Source organism: Myotis nattereri (assembly GCF_964212035.1).
Source record: "Myotis nattereri genome assembly, chromosome: 3".
In the NCBI taxonomy this organism is placed as follows: Eukaryota; Metazoa; Chordata; class Mammalia; order Chiroptera; family Vespertilionidae; genus Myotis; species Myotis nattereri.
In genome coordinates this window covers 140,639,800-140,657,416 of record NC_138077.1, presented here as the reverse complement: position 1 = coordinate 140,657,416, position 17,617 = coordinate 140,639,800, and the positions used below count along the sequence as shown (strand labels likewise).

The following is a 17,617-nucleotide window of genomic DNA, read 5'->3' as shown; positions in this document are numbered from 1 at the left end:
ATCTCCAACATTTATAGGGAACTCATAAAACTTAACAAAAGGAAGATAATCCAATCAAAAAATGGGCAAAGGACCTAAATAGACACTTTTCGAAAGAGGACATTCAGAAAGCCAAGAGACATATGAAAACATGCTCAAAGTCACTAATCATCTGAGAGATGCAAATCAAAACAACAATGAGGTACCACATCACATCTGTCAGAATGGCTATCATCAACAAATCAACAAACAACAAGTGTTGGAGGGGGTGCGGAGAAAAAAGTACACTTGTGCACTGCTGGTGGGAATGCAGACTGGTGCAGCCATGGAAGACAGTATGGAGCTTCCTCAAAAGTTAAAAATGGAACTCCCATTTGACCCAGTGACCCCACTTCTAGGAATATATCCCAAGAAACCAGGAACACCAATCAGAAAGGATATATGCACCCCTATATTCATAGCAGCACAATTTACAATAGCTAAGATCTGGAAACAGCCTAAGTGCCCATCAGCAGATGAGTGGATTAAAAAACTGTGGTATATCAACATAATGGAATATATGCTGCTATAAAAAAGAAAGAATTCTTACCATTTGCAACAGCATGGATGGAACTGGAGAGCATTATGCTAAGGGAAATAAGCTAGTCAATGAAAGATAAATACCACGTGATCTCACTCATTTACGGATAATTAAGACCATTATAAACTGATGAACAAAAATAGATACAGAGGCAGAGCAACATCGAACAGACTGTCAAACTACAGAGGGAAGGCCGGGGGGACGGGGAGTGGGGGGTGGGGGCTGGTACGAGATCAACCGAAGGACTTGTATGCATGCATATAAGCATAACCAATGGACACAAGACACTGGGGGGTAGGGGAGGCCAGGGGAAGGTCAAGAGGAGAAAAACAAAGGAGACACATGTAATACTCTTTGTAATACTTTAAGCAATAAAACAAAATTTAAATAAATAAATAAATAAAAGGGCTCAAAAAAGCAACAACAAAAAAATAAGCAAAAGCTCAGGAATGTCCAGATGGAGAGATATAACAATTAAATATAAGACCTGATCCTGAGCTGAGTCCAATATAAAAACACACACAGAAAAAAACAATAGCTATAAAGGACACTGTCGGAACTCTTGACAAAATTGGAATGAACTATTGATTGGGTAAAGCACTGTATCAATGATAAATCTTCTGAATTTTTGACAACAATATTGTGGTTACATAAGATACACATTCTTAGGAAAATGCACAATAAATGTTAATCTCTGTAATCTGTGTTTCTCTAATCTACCCTGAAATTGTGCAGTGGAAAAATATCTATGTATAAGTCTGTCTGTCTATCTTTTGAGAAAGAGCAAATTTAGCAAAATGTTAAAAACTGATAAATTTTAGTAAAGGCTTTACTGGAGATATACTATTGTTACAACTTTCCTATAAGTTTAAAATCATTTTGGGGGTTGAGGCATAGGCTAGAAGAGGGTCAATGGAAGAAAAGGGGAACATAGGTATTACTTTCAATAACAAAGTTTTTTAAAAAATGGTTAAGATGGTAATAAATAAATGGATAAATAAATGTCGGGGGTGGGGGGAGAGGAAGAAGTTCAAAAAAATTTCTAAGGCCTATAAAACATCACCGCTATAATAGAAAAACAACTTTGGAAACCAACAGTTTTTTGGTCATAAAGTTCTAGAATTATTTTGAATTTCTGGGATAAATGTCTGTTCGACTGTTTATGTGAGTGTGGAGCAGAGGAAGAATGGAGTCTAAGTCTCAGGCATCTAACTTAGTCATGTAACCTTGGGCAAATGTACTTCTTTAGGCTCAGTGAAAAATAATAGCAGAGACCTGGAAGAATAACATGAGACAAAGCACATGAAAAAGAACAGACCATGCTTGCTTCTGGCACATGTTAACTTTCAAACAATGGAAGCTTCATTTTCCTGCCCTTATAAACTTCTAATCTTATGTACCACTTCCATAAAGGTACTTTTATTATGAGTAGCAAAAATAAAGCATCAGGATATTCATCTTAGATATAAGACTTCAGATAGAACATAATTAATAGAGTACATTTTATTATTATCCATTTAAATGCTTATCTGATTATAATTGACTTGTTAGTCCTTAATTATAAAATAAACAAGAGACAAGAGTTTAGAAAAGTGTCATGTTAAATATTACTAAATATATTATGTTGGCCTAAATACAAATTTAACAGTAGCTCTAATACTTGGAACTATAAGTCCCTTGGGAGGTAATAAACATGGAGTAATTAATGAATCATAGTTATAGAAAAAATAGCAGATCAAAAAATAAGATACAGCATTATAAGGTTCTTTATCTTTAGAAGTAGCTCCAAGAGTCTTCTCACTTCTCAAGTTGTTATTAAAGTAATAAAAAGTGAGTTCAAATTGAATATTTTGAATTGAATACAATTTTAATAAACCAAGTTCATATGAAAGACATATAAGAATTAAATAAATCCTTGCAATTTTTCTTAAACTTATATAAAACAAGGCATGTAATCACTACTGAAAAAATTACATTGAAATATAATAAAGATGACTTGCCAAAGAATGGATTTTATATTCTCTTTATTTAATATGAATTCACTCAGTCCTTCTCAACCCTACTATCCATCACCATTCACCATCAGAGAGAAAAACTTATAACAACACCTATTCCTACTGTTTTGATAATTATACATTTATAAAAGAAGCAGGATAAAAAATTGACAAAAGGAAAGCAAAAAAATTAAATAATCATAAGAAACAAGCTGAGTGTAGTTTTTCTACATGATTTTTAAAAAGATTTTCTATGGGTTGACTATGAAGTACAAATTAAGACTGCAACCATTGAACTGAAAGCTCTCATCATATCTGACTGTTTGCTGTCCTAAAGTTGGTTTATTTTAGAACACTTGAAATACTAAGATTCCCAAGACAAACCATGATCCCAAAGTATAGTCAACCCTGATTTTTTTCTTTCAGTAACTTATAATTAACGGAAGAGTCACATGAAAGGGCTCTAGATATCAACAGAAATCTGTGTTTTCCTTTTCTTATCTTTACCATCCTGAACAGAAACCAATCCCACAAAACCATGGCTCCAGCCTGCAGTTACAGCCTACACATGTCTAGTACACGTCTTGTCCTGTGGGTCTGACTACATGAAGCTGATTTATGCGATAATGGAATTCAGTTCATCAACGTCACTTCAGGACTTAATAAAAAGTTAGGCAGTGCTCTGTGGCAGCAGACAAGAGGTCAGATTCCGAAGGCGGGGAACTAGGGGGTCAGTGAGGGTTGGGGTTTTCTGAAGGAGTGATTCAGGCTGAGAAGATTCAGGAGGATGCTCTTAAAAAAAAAAAAAAAAAAGTCACTCTGGCAATGAAAACAAAAGCGGTCTCTCAGGCAACACCTCTCTCCTGTGCTGTCCACTAGGCCCTGTGCACAGGTCGCAGGGTGGTGAGGTCCTGCATCAGCCATATCATGCATACTGTTTATGCCCCCAGGAGCACTTCCTTCTTAGAAAGAGCACTTATTTTCTTTCATGAGATTCTGATAAGATGCTCTGCTTCTGGTTACTCCAAATAAATTACACTTGTCAAATTCTCTAACATTCCAGGTTCAAGTTGGTAGACAATCAAAGGGCTTGACAGTACTGGCAAGGCCAACAGATTATTGACATTGAACTTCCGTCTGCACAGCTGAGACTTAACAATTCTTGTCATTTTCATTCTTCAAAGCTCCAAATGATATCATGCCCCCCCCTTCCTTCAGTCTTTTAGAGTGAGAGCAGGACAAAAGGAAATTTCCCTACTCAAAAAGAAAAAAGAATGATCCAGCTTCTTCCAATGTTCCCAAATCCAGACTTTTCTACATGTGTGTGCGCGCACACACACACACACACACACACACACACACAGTTGATAAGCTTATCTTATGGTGCTTAGAAAAACAAAAACACAAAGGAAGATAAAAAGGCTACAAGGAAAAAGCTAATTCTGTAACTGCCTGTAGACACAGTTTGGGCAGAGATAAAAGAGATCAGACAAGGGCAGGGGTCTGGAGGGGCTGGCATTTCTCCCTTGAAGTACAAGTGATCCCAGGCTGGTCCAGGAGCAATCTCATGACCATCAGGAAACAGAACATCAACAGCACCAGGAGGAGCAAAGGCAGAGACAAGCTGTAATGCCCTGAATGTCAGGCATGGTTAAGGGTCCTTATAAGATGTTCTACCAAAACTTGACCTGTGAGCCCAGAGTCCATCACAAGCCAATTAAGTGACCTTCTGTCAAGTAAATACTCTCCACTGAACATGGAACCACTTTGCTGACATAGAGCAAGGCCTGGGACTTAGAGTAATTAAGTCCAAAAGAAGAGTATTTATTGAAGGTCTCACAAATAAGTCACCTGTTAGTCTCCACACCTGTCTTGCACCATCTCCTTTTGGGGCTTTCTGACTTTTTATTCCCACTCCACCCCACCCAGAATGAGCTTTCAAACAAACACATGATCACTGCTATTCAGTAGCTTCCTCCAACCCACAGGACAGTATAAAGCTATTTAACTTAGAAGGGCATCTTATTCTAGGCTTTGCCTATAGCTCCTTGACAATAACCTACACCTGCAGGTTGCCCCCCACCCCAGTAAAATCAAGCAAAAACTGCAACATATCTTATTGCCCCAAATATCATGCATTTTATGCTCATTAAATGTTCCATGTTCTCTTTATTCTCAGGTTTCTTCCCACGCTGATCCCTCTAGGAAACTGGAGGTAGAGAAGATAAACACAAAGGCACGTGGGGAACCATAAGCAGCCAGGTGTTGTGGGTGCATCGATGTGTTAGAAGGAATGGCAGGATCTAAGAGTGGAGAGGGAGGCAGGAACGTTTCTCTGTGATCTTAAGCAAGGTATTCATTACTCTTAGCCTCTGCTTCCTCATGGGCAAAACGACTATAATAGTGGTGCTTACTTCACAAAGTTGTGAGAATGAAATTAGGTAATAGATATGAAGTGCTCAGAACAATGTCTAACATACACTGATTGCTAAATAAGTGTTAATTCTTATTGTTATTTTTGTTGTGTCATTATTAGGATTAGGGCTACAGATTATTGTGCCTGCGGGTGGCATCAAGCGTAAGCTTTCACAGACCCAGGAATGACCATGTGTCATCGAGTGGCGCAGCAAACTCTGGGTGGCATACAGGGCTGAAAGCTCAATTACCTTAGCTGTATCAAAAAGCCAGACAATGCTCTCAGATCAAAATACTCCACAGTTAGTATATTAGTTTCCTATTGTTGCAATAACAAATTATCACTAACTTAGTGGCTTAAAACAACACAAACTTGTTTTCTTACAGTTTTAAAGGTCAGACATCTGAAATGCATTTTATGGTCAAAAATCAAGGTATGGCAGGGCTGCACTCCCTGCTTAGGCTCCCAGGGAGAACCTGTTCCTTGCCCTTTCCAGTTTCTAGAGGCCTGCCTGCGTTCTTTTTAGTCCTCCCTCCAGGATATAGTTTCCCCCTCTAGGAATGTGCCCTGACTGGGAAGTGAACACACAACCTTTTGGTGTATGAACAGCGCTCCCACCACTGAGCAATCTGGCCAGGCAGCTGCCTGCAGTCTTTACTCACATTCCTATCCTTGATCTCCGTTTCCGTCCTGACAAGTCCTCCCTCTAATTTAAAACCTCCTGCGTCCCTCTTCTGAGAACTTTCGTGATTACCTTGAGGCCAACCAGATAATTCATTATAATCCCCCCATTTCAAATGGCTTTAACTTAATCATATCTGCACAGTCCTTTTTCCTATGTAAGGTAGCACATTCACAGGGTTTGAGATTAGGACATAGAAATCTTTGGGGGCCCGTATTCTCTCCACCACCGAGGGTCTCATTGCTGCCATTTTCAGCCCCCATCAACAACTTATTTAACTAGGTTACAGAATTCCTAGTTCATATTCCAGAAAAAAAATGAGTAAAATGATTAAACAAAAGTCAGCAGATTTACAATAGAGTAAAAGGTGAAAAAATTGGAAAGTTTAGATAACATATTTAGGCCAATGATATAGAAAAACAAAAAACAAATTAAATTCAATTCTCCATTTGTCAAATGAACACCACCTATATTAAAACTCATACAAGGTAGCAGGTTTCCAACACTCCCTCTAATCAGTGATGGCGAACCTTTTGAGCTCAGCGTGTCAGCATTTTGAAAAACCCTAACTTAACTCTGGTGCCGTGTCACATATAGACATTTTTTGATCTTTGCAACCATAGTAAAACAAAGACTTACATTTTTGATATTTATTTAAAATATTTAAATGCCATTTAACAAAGAAAAATCAACCAAAAAAATGAGTTCGCGTGTCACCTCTGACACGTGTGTCATAGGTTCGCCATCACTGCTCTAGATTATACTCTAGTTCTTAATTCCCTGCTGTTACTACAGTCATCTGAAAGATTGTTATATGATCTGCTGAAATCTACATACAAAACTATGGTCAGAAAAAACAAACAAACAACAACAACAACAACAACAACAACAACAAAAAACTCCATCAAAAATAAAAATAAGAAGAGAAATGATATGTCCTGAAATGAGGAATTAAAAAGACTAACTGGAGGGACTAAATACAATTAATTGCATAAGATTCACAAAACATTCTAAAAGAGAAGTCAAAATAAAAAAAAAAAAGATATTGAGAAAAGGGGGCTTCCCAAAAGGTGTGTTTGGGAATCAATCTAGAATAAAATGTCCTGACAATTTAGAGTATAAAACTCTTGAAAATATTTTTTTCCTCTCCCCCAAAGAAAAAAAAATTAGTTTGAAAATCAGGGACTGTGTAAATAATATAATTATGTTATCTAGTAAAGTGTCAGGATTTTTTCCTTTAAGGCAACTTATACAATAAAATACTGAGTTGTTAAACTTTAGAATCATGCTCAGAAACAACAAAAAGGTTCAAAAACATTTAGAGAGAGCAGCAAAGTTCTTTCTATCTAGTATGTTTCTCTATTTTACTTTTTAAAATAAAGTGTGTCCTAGACTCACAGGTAGCTAGATTTGGGAGAGCCATTATGTAAATAAGCTTCTGATTGCCATTTAAGAACATTCTTGACTCAACATCTATTCCAGGTGGTCACCTTGCCTTCGTTTGAATGCCTCTAACAAAAATTCATTTCTTCACAGGGAAGACTACTGTGGACAGTTTCAGTGAAAATGCCTGTATCTATCTGCCCCAAGGATGGCCCTCTAGCCCTCTCAGGAACACAACCTCCCTTTCCTCAGGGTTGAGGCAGGAAGTACTATTGTGGCCTCATTATCTTTAGGATAAATAGCCTAGAAATTGCAAGTAAGCGTGTTATGATTTTTTCATGCTGACATCTGTTTAAAGATATTATTTTTACACTCTGTTTCCAAGACTTAAGACGAGCAAGCAGGTGGAGTTAATATCACAATTTTACATTTTAAACTGATATGAACATTCCAACAGCCACTCTCCTTGTCTAAAGACATTTTCTTCAAGTCATGGATCTCTTACAATAAAGATTCCATCATGCTATTATTTTGCATCAACATTTTCTTAAAAACAAAGTCAGAAGAGATAAGGATCGAAAAACTTTTTAAACTTAAGGACATTTTCTAGGTAGATTAAGAATCTTAACCACAATTTAAAAATACTATTGGAATTATTTATGATTAATGAAGACTAATGAAGGAAGACTCAATGTGTTACAGTTAAGCCCCTCTTGTACTGGGGAAAATGGAACCAACTGTGGTTGAGGGTAGTCTGAGAAACGGGGCCAGTTGATATTATTAGCTAGGGAAACGGGGCAAGTTTATATTAGTAGCTGGAGCAACGGGGCAAAGTTGATTAATAATACCTTGGTAACGGGGCAGTATTGATTAATGTAGCCCTGGTAACTTTGTGTGTGTTTAGCCAACCGTTGTGTGGTTTTTGTGAATAAAAGGCTGGCCTGGAACCAGGGTCGCTGCTGTCGTAGGAGAAAACGCCTACGACAGTCGCTGGCCAGCTTTCAATAAATCCTCACTTGCTGCTTAAGACCTAATTGGAGTTGGTGGTCTTACTCTCGCGAACACTGGTCCATAACAAATGGAATAGAAAATATAAACATGCAAATTTGACCCTTCAACTAAGTCAAAGGCCACTCTCATCTGGTTTAGGTGATTCACTATTAAATCGCTTATGTAAATAATCTTGCAAAAGCTAAGAAAAAATAAATTTTATTTTATCATGTTCATGAAAATATATTGCCTAATTTATTTTCATTATAAATTTAAGAAACCTATAACTCTTTTTTAGCAGGATTAGCAAAAAATCTACTCCATTTATGTTAGTGCCAAACTCAACTGAATGATGCTTTATCCATTTGGTGTTTTAAATGATTACGGAAAACACATAATTTAGTTCATTTACCAGAGCTCTACTATAAAACATTAAATATAATGAAATTTATGTATATTAATACTAGTATTTATGTAAAAGTAGTTATAAAGAAAGGGAAAAGTATATTGAAATTATTTCATGTAATTCATATGGGACACATTTTTTCGGGGGGGGGGGGCTTGATTTTAGTAGAAATAAAATATATCTAAGGAAACAATATATTTCCACTAAGAGGCATTCTAAAGCCAGAATAAAAAGCTGTTGTTTGAAAGCAAATGGTATTGTGCTCTTCTTCTAATAATGGGTTAGATGCTACTTTCATTGTTGATTTTGTTGGGCAAGGAACTGGGAAATATATCAGATAAGAAAGAATTGCTACCCATTTTGTTGCAATGCTTTATTTTGGTGAAGTCTAGTTGCTAAGCAGCTTCATAATCTACCTGAGACAGTTAGCCAGTATTAATATTTTATAAATTTAGGAGAACAAAGAAGACTAAATGCATATCACATATCCTCTTTCATGGCAGCTCTATAGTTTATTATTAATGCTTGTTTCTTTATTTAAGGTTCAAAATATTAAAAAGATAAAATTCTTCCAGGCTTCAGTTTTTACCTTGAGCCTAATTACAGAAATGAGAGAGTACTATGGATTGAATTGTATCTCCCCAAAAAGAAATATATTAAAGTCTTAACTCCCATATCTCAGAATGTGACCTTATTTGGATACAGGGTCACTGCAGATGTAACAAGTTAAGATGAGGAGTAGGGTGGGTCCCTAATGTAATATGACTGGGGTTCTTACAAGAACACAGCCATATGAAGACAGAGAAACATAGGGACACCCTGTGACAATGAAGGCAGAGATTGGAATTATGCAGCTGCAAGTGAAAGACAAAAATTACCAGCAAACCACACAGGTTGGAAGAGGCAAGGAAGGATTCCTGTTCATGGTGCAGAGGGAGCAGGGGCCTGCCTTTGGAAGTCCAGTCTCAAAAACTATGAGACAATACATTTGTGTTGTTTTAAAATGAAATGAGCTATCAAGCCATGGAGAGACATAGGAATATTACTCAAATGCCTATGACTAAGTGAAATAAGCCAGTATGAAAAGAATATATACTGTACGATTCCAACTATATGATACTCTGGAAAAGGCAAGACTATAGAGACAGTAAAATTATCAGTGGTTTCCAGGTGTTAGGGAAGAGGGAGGGATGAACAGGTGGAACACAGAGGGCTTTTAGAGCAGTGAAGGTATTTATTCTATATGGCACTATAAACAGTGGGTACATGTCATTGCACATTTGTCCAAGCCTATAGAATGTGCAACACCAAAAGTGAAATGTAATGTAAATTATGGGCTTTGGGTGATAATGATGTGTCAGGGTAGGTTCACTAATGCAACAAACGGACCACTCTGATGTGGGATGATACTGGGAAGGCTGAACGTGTGTGTGAGTAGGGAATATATGGAAACTCTATGTACTTCCTGCTCAGTTTTGTTGTTAACTTAACACAGCTCTAAAATATAAAATCCAAAAAAAGAAATAAAAAAGGTTCTACTATGCCAGGACAGGGTGTCTAAAGTCTAAGCATGTAAGGAAGATGCTAAGGGCTATGTTCACAAGATAAAAGACTAGAACAACAACAAAGCATCTGCAGCTGATTCAAGGAGAGGAGCTCTGCTCTGCTCTGGCCAAGGCAAACTAGCTTGTATCAGACCAAAATCTTGCCAAAAACCATAAGAAAAGGTGAATCGAATTTATAATATGTACTGTTTGAACATCAAAAATCACGAAGGCAGTGGTGACCTGAGGGACCAAGATCCATTACCTTAACACTTGGAGCCACTCTTCTCTTCCAGGAACTCATTAATTTGTAAGTAGATGCTGGGAGGCTGAGTAGCCATGCAAAAGCTAAGAGGCTGGAAAACTATGCAGAGGCTTCCGCATTCTTATGAGCCCAGGGAGACAAAAATTAGTATTGAAGACCCACCATAAAGAAAAGCGCTGGTTCCCACTACAGAAGAGCTCTACTCAGTGGTATGTAGGATCCAGCTTTTATCACCTGACTGTGTGCATCTCTTCCCAGTTCCGTGTCCAGGGATGGCACATGGGTAGTTTGAAACTGATACAGTGGAAGTGTTTATACCTTGGAAACTGGCAAATGCTACAACTCGGAACACTTCCTACTGAGAGTCAGTTTTAAACACCAGCATACCACAGGCTGCATTAAAAAGGTAAGGCAAACCAGAAATAAACCAATCCTATGTACTACTATTTGTAATACCTTAAACAATAAAATAAATTTTAAGAAAAAAGAAATAAACCCAATCCTGAGACAGACTGAGAAACAGTTCCAAAGGTAAATCTCAGACAAATTAATCAGTCTTTACCTTAGAGCTTGGTAGAAGCAAAATTAAATCCTCCTAGAAGATTATAGTCTAGATCAGCAGTTCTCAACCTGTGGGTCGTGACCCCTTTGGGGGTCGAACGTCCCTTTCACAGGGGTCGCCTAAGACCATCAGAAAACACATATATAATTACATATTGTTTTTGTGATTAATCACTATGCTTTAATTATGTTCAATTTGTAACAATGGAATTGGGGTCACCACAACATGAGGAACTGTATTAAAGGGTCACGGCATTAGGAAGGTTGAGAACCACTGGTCTAGATGCTATAGTTTTTAAAATTTATTTATTTTTAATCCTCACCTGAGGATATATTTTTATTAATTTTTTATAAAGAGAGGAAGAGAGAGAGAGAGAGAGGGAGAAACATCAATTGGTTGCCTACAGAACTCGCCCTGGTCTGACCTGGATCAGGGATCAAACCCAAACCTGGATATCCAGACCAGGAACGAAACCCACAACCTTTTGGTGTATGGGGTGACCTTCCAACCAACAGAGCCACACTGGCCAGGGCCCTATAATTTTTTTTTTTTAAATGAAAAATGCTCATCATTTACTAAAAATAATCAGATGCATAGAAAGGGAAGACAACTGGTCAAAGTCAAGGAAAACAAAAAAGAGAAACAAACCAAGACAAGGCCTACATACTGGAGAATTCAGAATGGACTTTAAGATAACTAATATATTAAAAAATACAAAAGAAAATATGAGGATTTCATTAGAAATCTCAAACCTATGAACAAGAATCAAGTTATAATTATAGAAGTTAAAAATAGACTAAAGTTTGAGATTTTATAGATAGTTTGACAGCAGGTTAAAAACAGATAAACAGGCAATTAGTGAACTACAACAGTACTTCACAAACTTCGATGTATACACAAGTCACTGGAGATTCAGATTAAGATCAGCAATAGGACGAATAAATTGGGATTTACATGCAATGGAATACTATATAGCCATGAAAATGGAAAGGCAGCTACTTGTAAAAATACAGGGTGTCCCTAAAAATGTATACACACTTTAACAGCTGATAACTCAAAGTTTCATTGCTTTTCAGATTTAACTTATTTGAAATAATGGGTGAGACCAGACTAAGCTTTGAACAAAGAAAATTTATTCACTAGACTTTTTTATAGGAATACATAAAAGATAAGAGTTTATGGTACAAAACCAGCAACAGTTGACAACTGAGGGCACACAAATACTGAATGATACGATTCTTGATGTTTGCAATTCCATTGCTTCGCATTATCAGCAGGGACTGGACCAGGACAGTCATCAGTTTAAAAACAGATGTTGAGAAAAATAAATTATTCATTTCTGTAGATTCTTTTAAACTTTGAAAATGAAGTGCATGTTAATAAACACTGACTTTATAATGATTCAAAGTATGTATACAATTTTTGGGAAACCCTGTATTTTTTATCCTTGTATACAAGGAAACTTGTAAAATAAAAATGAAGAAAAGTTTGAGAAAACAAAGAATGATACTGACTTCTGTTTTACTGGGAAAAAAGACACACACACACATATATACATATATACATATGCATGTAAACAATAATCTTTGGGTTATACTTTTTAGTATTTATTCATGAAAGAATTTGAAGAAAATTAATGGCAGGGCACAATATCTTTTAGTTATTAGAAACAAAGTAGAAAATTTTCAGTTAAAAAATTCTACTTCCTCTTAAGGCTCTATGTTTTTCCATGTTTAGCTACTGAACGTAGAAACTAAATATTTGTTTGAGACTATTACTTTCTGGGGCATTCTGGGAAACAGTTTGCCTTTACTGGATCTCAAACTTTTTCACATTTATTTTGAGTCATCTTACTGTACTATATCTATGATCATGTAAGAATAAAATTATATTGTTTTATTGCAAAAGCAACACATACCTGAGATAGATAGGTAGATAGATAGTAAACATCAAATCTATACCATGGAAAACATAGGAAAACCATAAGCATATTATGAAAGGGTCTCTTAAAAAGTAGTGTAAATATGATGCCTTCTTTGCTCACAGATATTTAAATGTTGCCTGATTTTGAAACAACCAAGACTTTATTTATAAACATAGGCAAATACTAGTAGTTAAAATGTTCCTTCCCAGTGTCACCAGAACCTTATTCTTGAAAAGAAAAAGAGGTGACACTTTAGTTGCCTAAGGTCATTTAAGTTATCTAAGTTCCCCACCCTGACTCCAACTTGGAAAATTCTCCATCTTTTATAATGTAAGCCAAGTGTGCCAAGATAGGCAACACAGATGCATTTTTATAGCTATTGGCTAAATACAATACCTTACAGAAAACGATCTTACCACTTGTGCTGGAACTTGTTCCATTTTTGCAGCAGGAGTTCCTGGTCTTGGGTAAAACTGGTTAATAAAGAGGCTTGGAAATTTGTACTCTTCAACAAGTTTCACTGTTTCTTGAAAATCTTGATCTGTTTCTCCAGGAAAACCACAGATAATATCTGTAGCAATAGTTATTCCAGGAACTCTAAAAAATAATGAGACAAAAATGTAAAAACTCTATTGCAATCTATAACTATTGTACTTCCCTAATATTTTAAATACCATTGTTCCTTTTAGAATTAAATTTTACTTTCAGGAAAGAGATATTTGCAAATACTTTTAAGAGTCCTAAATACTAAGAATTTATGAAAAACAGTGGACCCTTGTCATCTGCAAGAGATACTCATTTTTAATTTTTTAAGATGTTTCTTTGTTTTCTAGTTTAAGATACATATCCTACTATTTCTAGATTTACTTATTTTAATGTAATTTTTACTGACTTCTCTATTAAGGTAAATGAGGATTTAGCTCTTTGAACTACTCTATCCCTCCCTTCACTATACAATCATGCACAATTTTTGGTGAAATTAATAGTATTTTCATTGGTATAACTGCAAAGATATTGTTCATTGCAGAGCCAACTGGTATACTATCATGAAGTTTCTTTTGTCACAATATTGAATTTTTCATAAAGTTAATAGCTGTCTCTTTTTAAAATTTTTTCCCAATATTCTAAATATTCTATGAATCTGTGCTGATGTTTCCAGAAGCTCCATCAAGTCTATCAAAAACCAATACTATTTTCTAAACATTCAATATCTATAATAATAAAAGCATAATATGCAAATTGACCGAACAGCTGAACCACCATCCAGATGACCTTCCAGATGAAGCCAGGGCTGCGAGGGCCAAGACAGTTGCTGGGGCTGCTGCCTCGGCCCAAGGCAGCTGGGGCTGTGAAGGCCTACTCCTGCACGAATTTTGTGCATCGGGCCTCTAGTATTATATAATTGACCAGTTCGATTCCACCCCCCATCCCCTCTAGAAATGCCACTCTTATTTTTTTCAAGTGTATGTTGCATTTATAATAAAGCAGTTGTAATACTTGAATGTTACTCCTTGGTCTCCTTTTTTCAATCTAGTTTTTTTCCTGGATCCCATGTCCTCTTAATTCTTGATTATTCTATTCTCCATAATTTTGCAGGAGCATTCTTTCAGAAGTGTCATTAAAAAAGAGAGCTAACAAAATTTTGTTACTGTCCTAGGATGTCTGAACTCTCAATTCATTCTGATCGTGGCTATACATAGCACTCCAAAATGAAAAGTATTAGCCACCTGAATTTCATAATCTTCCCCCCTCCCCTTTTTTTTTTAAGCTGGAAGGGTTGATAAGGTGTCCAGATTTACTCTGAGGCACACTTCTTCATTTGTGCCCCACTATCTTTTTGAAAGCTTTTAGGATATTAAATTCATTCTTATTGATTTTAAATTTTATAATAGACCTTGCATTAGGTATTTAAGTTTTTGTATAGGATACAATCTAGAGAGTCATGTTCTTTAGGTGTATGTTCTTTTTAAAATCATTTCTTCTTTCTTTTTTTAAAAAAATATATTTTTGTTGATTTCAGAGAGGAAGGGAGAAGGAAAGAGAGATAGAAACATCAATGATGAGAGAGAATAACTCATCGGCTGCCTCCTTCATGATCCCTACAGGGGATAGAGACTGCAACCTGGGTATGTGCCCTGACATGGCATTGACCTCCTGGTTTATAGGTTGACACTCAACCAATGAGCAACACTGGCTGGGCTAAACTCATTTTTTTTTGTCTGTGGGATGCCTCTCCTTCAAATGTTGAAATTGGTGAATTGAGTCTCTAAGCTTTTCCACTGCCATTTTCAATCTTTGTCCTTTTATTCCACTTTCTGGAAGATTTAGTTGATTTTATCTTCCAACTCTTTTATTGAAAAAATTTTAATTGAATATCGTATTTTAAATTTCTCTCACTCTCCAAATTTCCTTTTCAAAGCATAGCGATTTCATTTTAGAGATGTAACATATTTTCTTATTTCTGAGGATACCCAAATTTTTTTTTTTACAGTTTTCCCTCTGCTCAATGCAATTATGTCTATTTCCTCCAGGTTTATTTTTTTATTTTTTATTTTGTCCCTTTCATTCATAATTAAGGCTTTCCATCAATAAACAATTTTTGTTATCCTTTATTATTTAAAAGTAAATCACTAAACACTTTCCATTATGGAGTGGTTAGGTACACAAGCTGCCTTTGCTTCTGACAGGTCCAACGCTAGCATCTTAAAAATCATTCCTCTGTGGCTATTGAGTTTCTCAAGTATGCTACAATAGTTTATTGTATACTAACAGTATAGGAACAACAAAATAACATCAACAGCATTCAAAATAGAATCAATAAAACAACAGGAAAAATTTCAGATCACAGAATACCCAGCTATAAAGATTGTTCTACCACCTAAATGCAGTTCTATAAGAATGAATTGGACATTTTATCTCATCAAGATATATTAAATATTTGGGGGCATAAGTGAGAACAAAAGAATGTAACAAGGGAAAAAATCAAATTACTGGATGCCTAATACAAGCAGCTTCATTATTCCATACCGAGTTTGTATAATCCTTTAAAGCCTGTGTGAAAGAAGAATGATAAATTTATTTTAAAAAATATTTTCTTGATTCCTACTTAGTCTTATTTAGCTATCAATTTGGCTGAACTTTCATCAATAAGATAAGTTACAAAGACAGGAACTTTTCTCTGTGATGAGAAATAGAAAAAGAGACAATATGCATAGAGAAAAATAAAATGGTATATTAAAAAACAATTTTTATTTTATTGTAATATAAAAACATATTTTCTTCATTAAGGGTGATTATTAAAATTATGTTGGTAAATCATAAAAACATGCTTTTACAGTAAGCTACAGATAGTAAGACCATTTCCTATACTTATTAAAGCATGTGGAATAGAAAAATTATGTCCATTGCTTCAATTAGCTAATTTTTACACTTATAACTACTACTAAAAAAAGGTAAAAGTAATGGATCACATTAGAAATGACAGAGAAGAGTCTCTCTCTCCTAGGAAATTTAAAAAAAATCTTAGAAACTGTCTGTGAAATACTGCAGAAACAAAGACAATTCCTTATTGTCCTAGGCTGTGAGTTGGAATGAACTTGGCACTAGATTATGGGGTATTCCCACAGGAAAGTACCTTACTGATTTCTCCCCACCCCCCAATCCTTCTTGATCCAGGATAGTTGAGCTCAGTATTACGCAACACCTGCTTACTTTGGCTTCAAGGCCCACAGTGAAAAGGGAAAGACAAACCTTTGCACTAGTCATCATAAATGTTAAGGAAGGAAATGTCCAATGCGTGGATATATTTGATAATCTACACAACAAGTTGACTGATAACAGGGGAGAGAGCAGACCACCATGAATTAGTGAGAGACCTATGTTAGTCAGAACTTAAAACTAAAAGTAGTTTAATTGGTTTCAAAGTTTATAAGAATATAAACTGATTGCCTATAAAATGTTTTCAAAGTAGAGACTGCATTTTAATATTTGATGAGACTCATTTATTCATTAATTTTATATCTGCAAATGATGCTATATATGTTCTTAAAAATAATTCAGTTCCTTAACTGAACCAACAACAAAAAGCTCCTCATAATTACAGTGTTAATTTGCTCAGTAAATAATTCTCTACAGTATACGAGAAAATCAAATTTTGTAGTGAACCAAGTTCTAAATTACATATGCTTTAAGTGCTAAGAGGAAATTATATGAGGTGTAAAATACAATATTAATCCAAATATTTATTATGCTAATTATGACTAAATGCTGTTTTTGAGAAGCTTTGAATTTTCAAAATATTAAAATGCATTTTCATGAATTTATTAAAACTGTGAGTCTAATGAATATAATTACTAGGTATTATGTGTTTTTTAAAATTTAAAAGACCTTCTATATCATATTTTCATAGTAGCATTAGAGAATAATTCTGAAAGAAGAATATAGAAATGTTTAATTATATTAAAGACAGACATTTTGACCCATTATTGTTTCTGATTTACACAAGCTATTTACTGGCAAAATGGGTTCATTAAATTACTTGGAAATGGAATTAATGAAAAAGATTCAAATTATGCATCTGCCTTGGCAGAAGCAGTGCTATGTATGATCAGTTAAGAAATCTATCAGGACATGTGAGGAGAGTACTACCTATTTGCTGGCCTGATGCTAGGATTTTTAAAAGCCCCAATATTTCCAGACTTATTTACCTTGAGTAAAACTACATATATCCCATACTATGTTTGAAATACTATTAAAATGTAGTACTTTAATTCGTCTCAACATTTTCACTTGCAATTTGGTGTTACACTGGCAAATATAGGAAAAAGGCTGATTCTAGTTCATTCTTTAGATCAAAAAATTATTAGCTTCAAATTCCACATGTGAAAAAACTA

The 17,617-nt window shown here is 35.4% G+C and overlaps 1 protein-coding gene across 3 annotated transcripts in view; it reads right to left on the bottom strand.

Moving 5' to 3' along the window:
* Positions 1 to 17,617, bottom strand: part of CDKAL1 (CDKAL1 threonylcarbamoyladenosine tRNA methylthiotransferase) — a gene marked incomplete at its 5' end in the record, with an annotated part of 671,369 nt that overhangs the window by 160,837 nt on the left and 492,915 nt on the right. For all 3 annotated transcript variants that reach the window (XM_081086812.1, XM_081086813.1, XM_081086811.1), the window contains one exon: positions 13,142 to 13,322. In XM_081086812.1, coding sequence (XP_080942938.1) covers positions 13,142 to 13,322 — 181 coding nt within the window. The remainder of the gene's footprint in view (positions 1 to 13,141; positions 13,323 to 17,617) is intronic.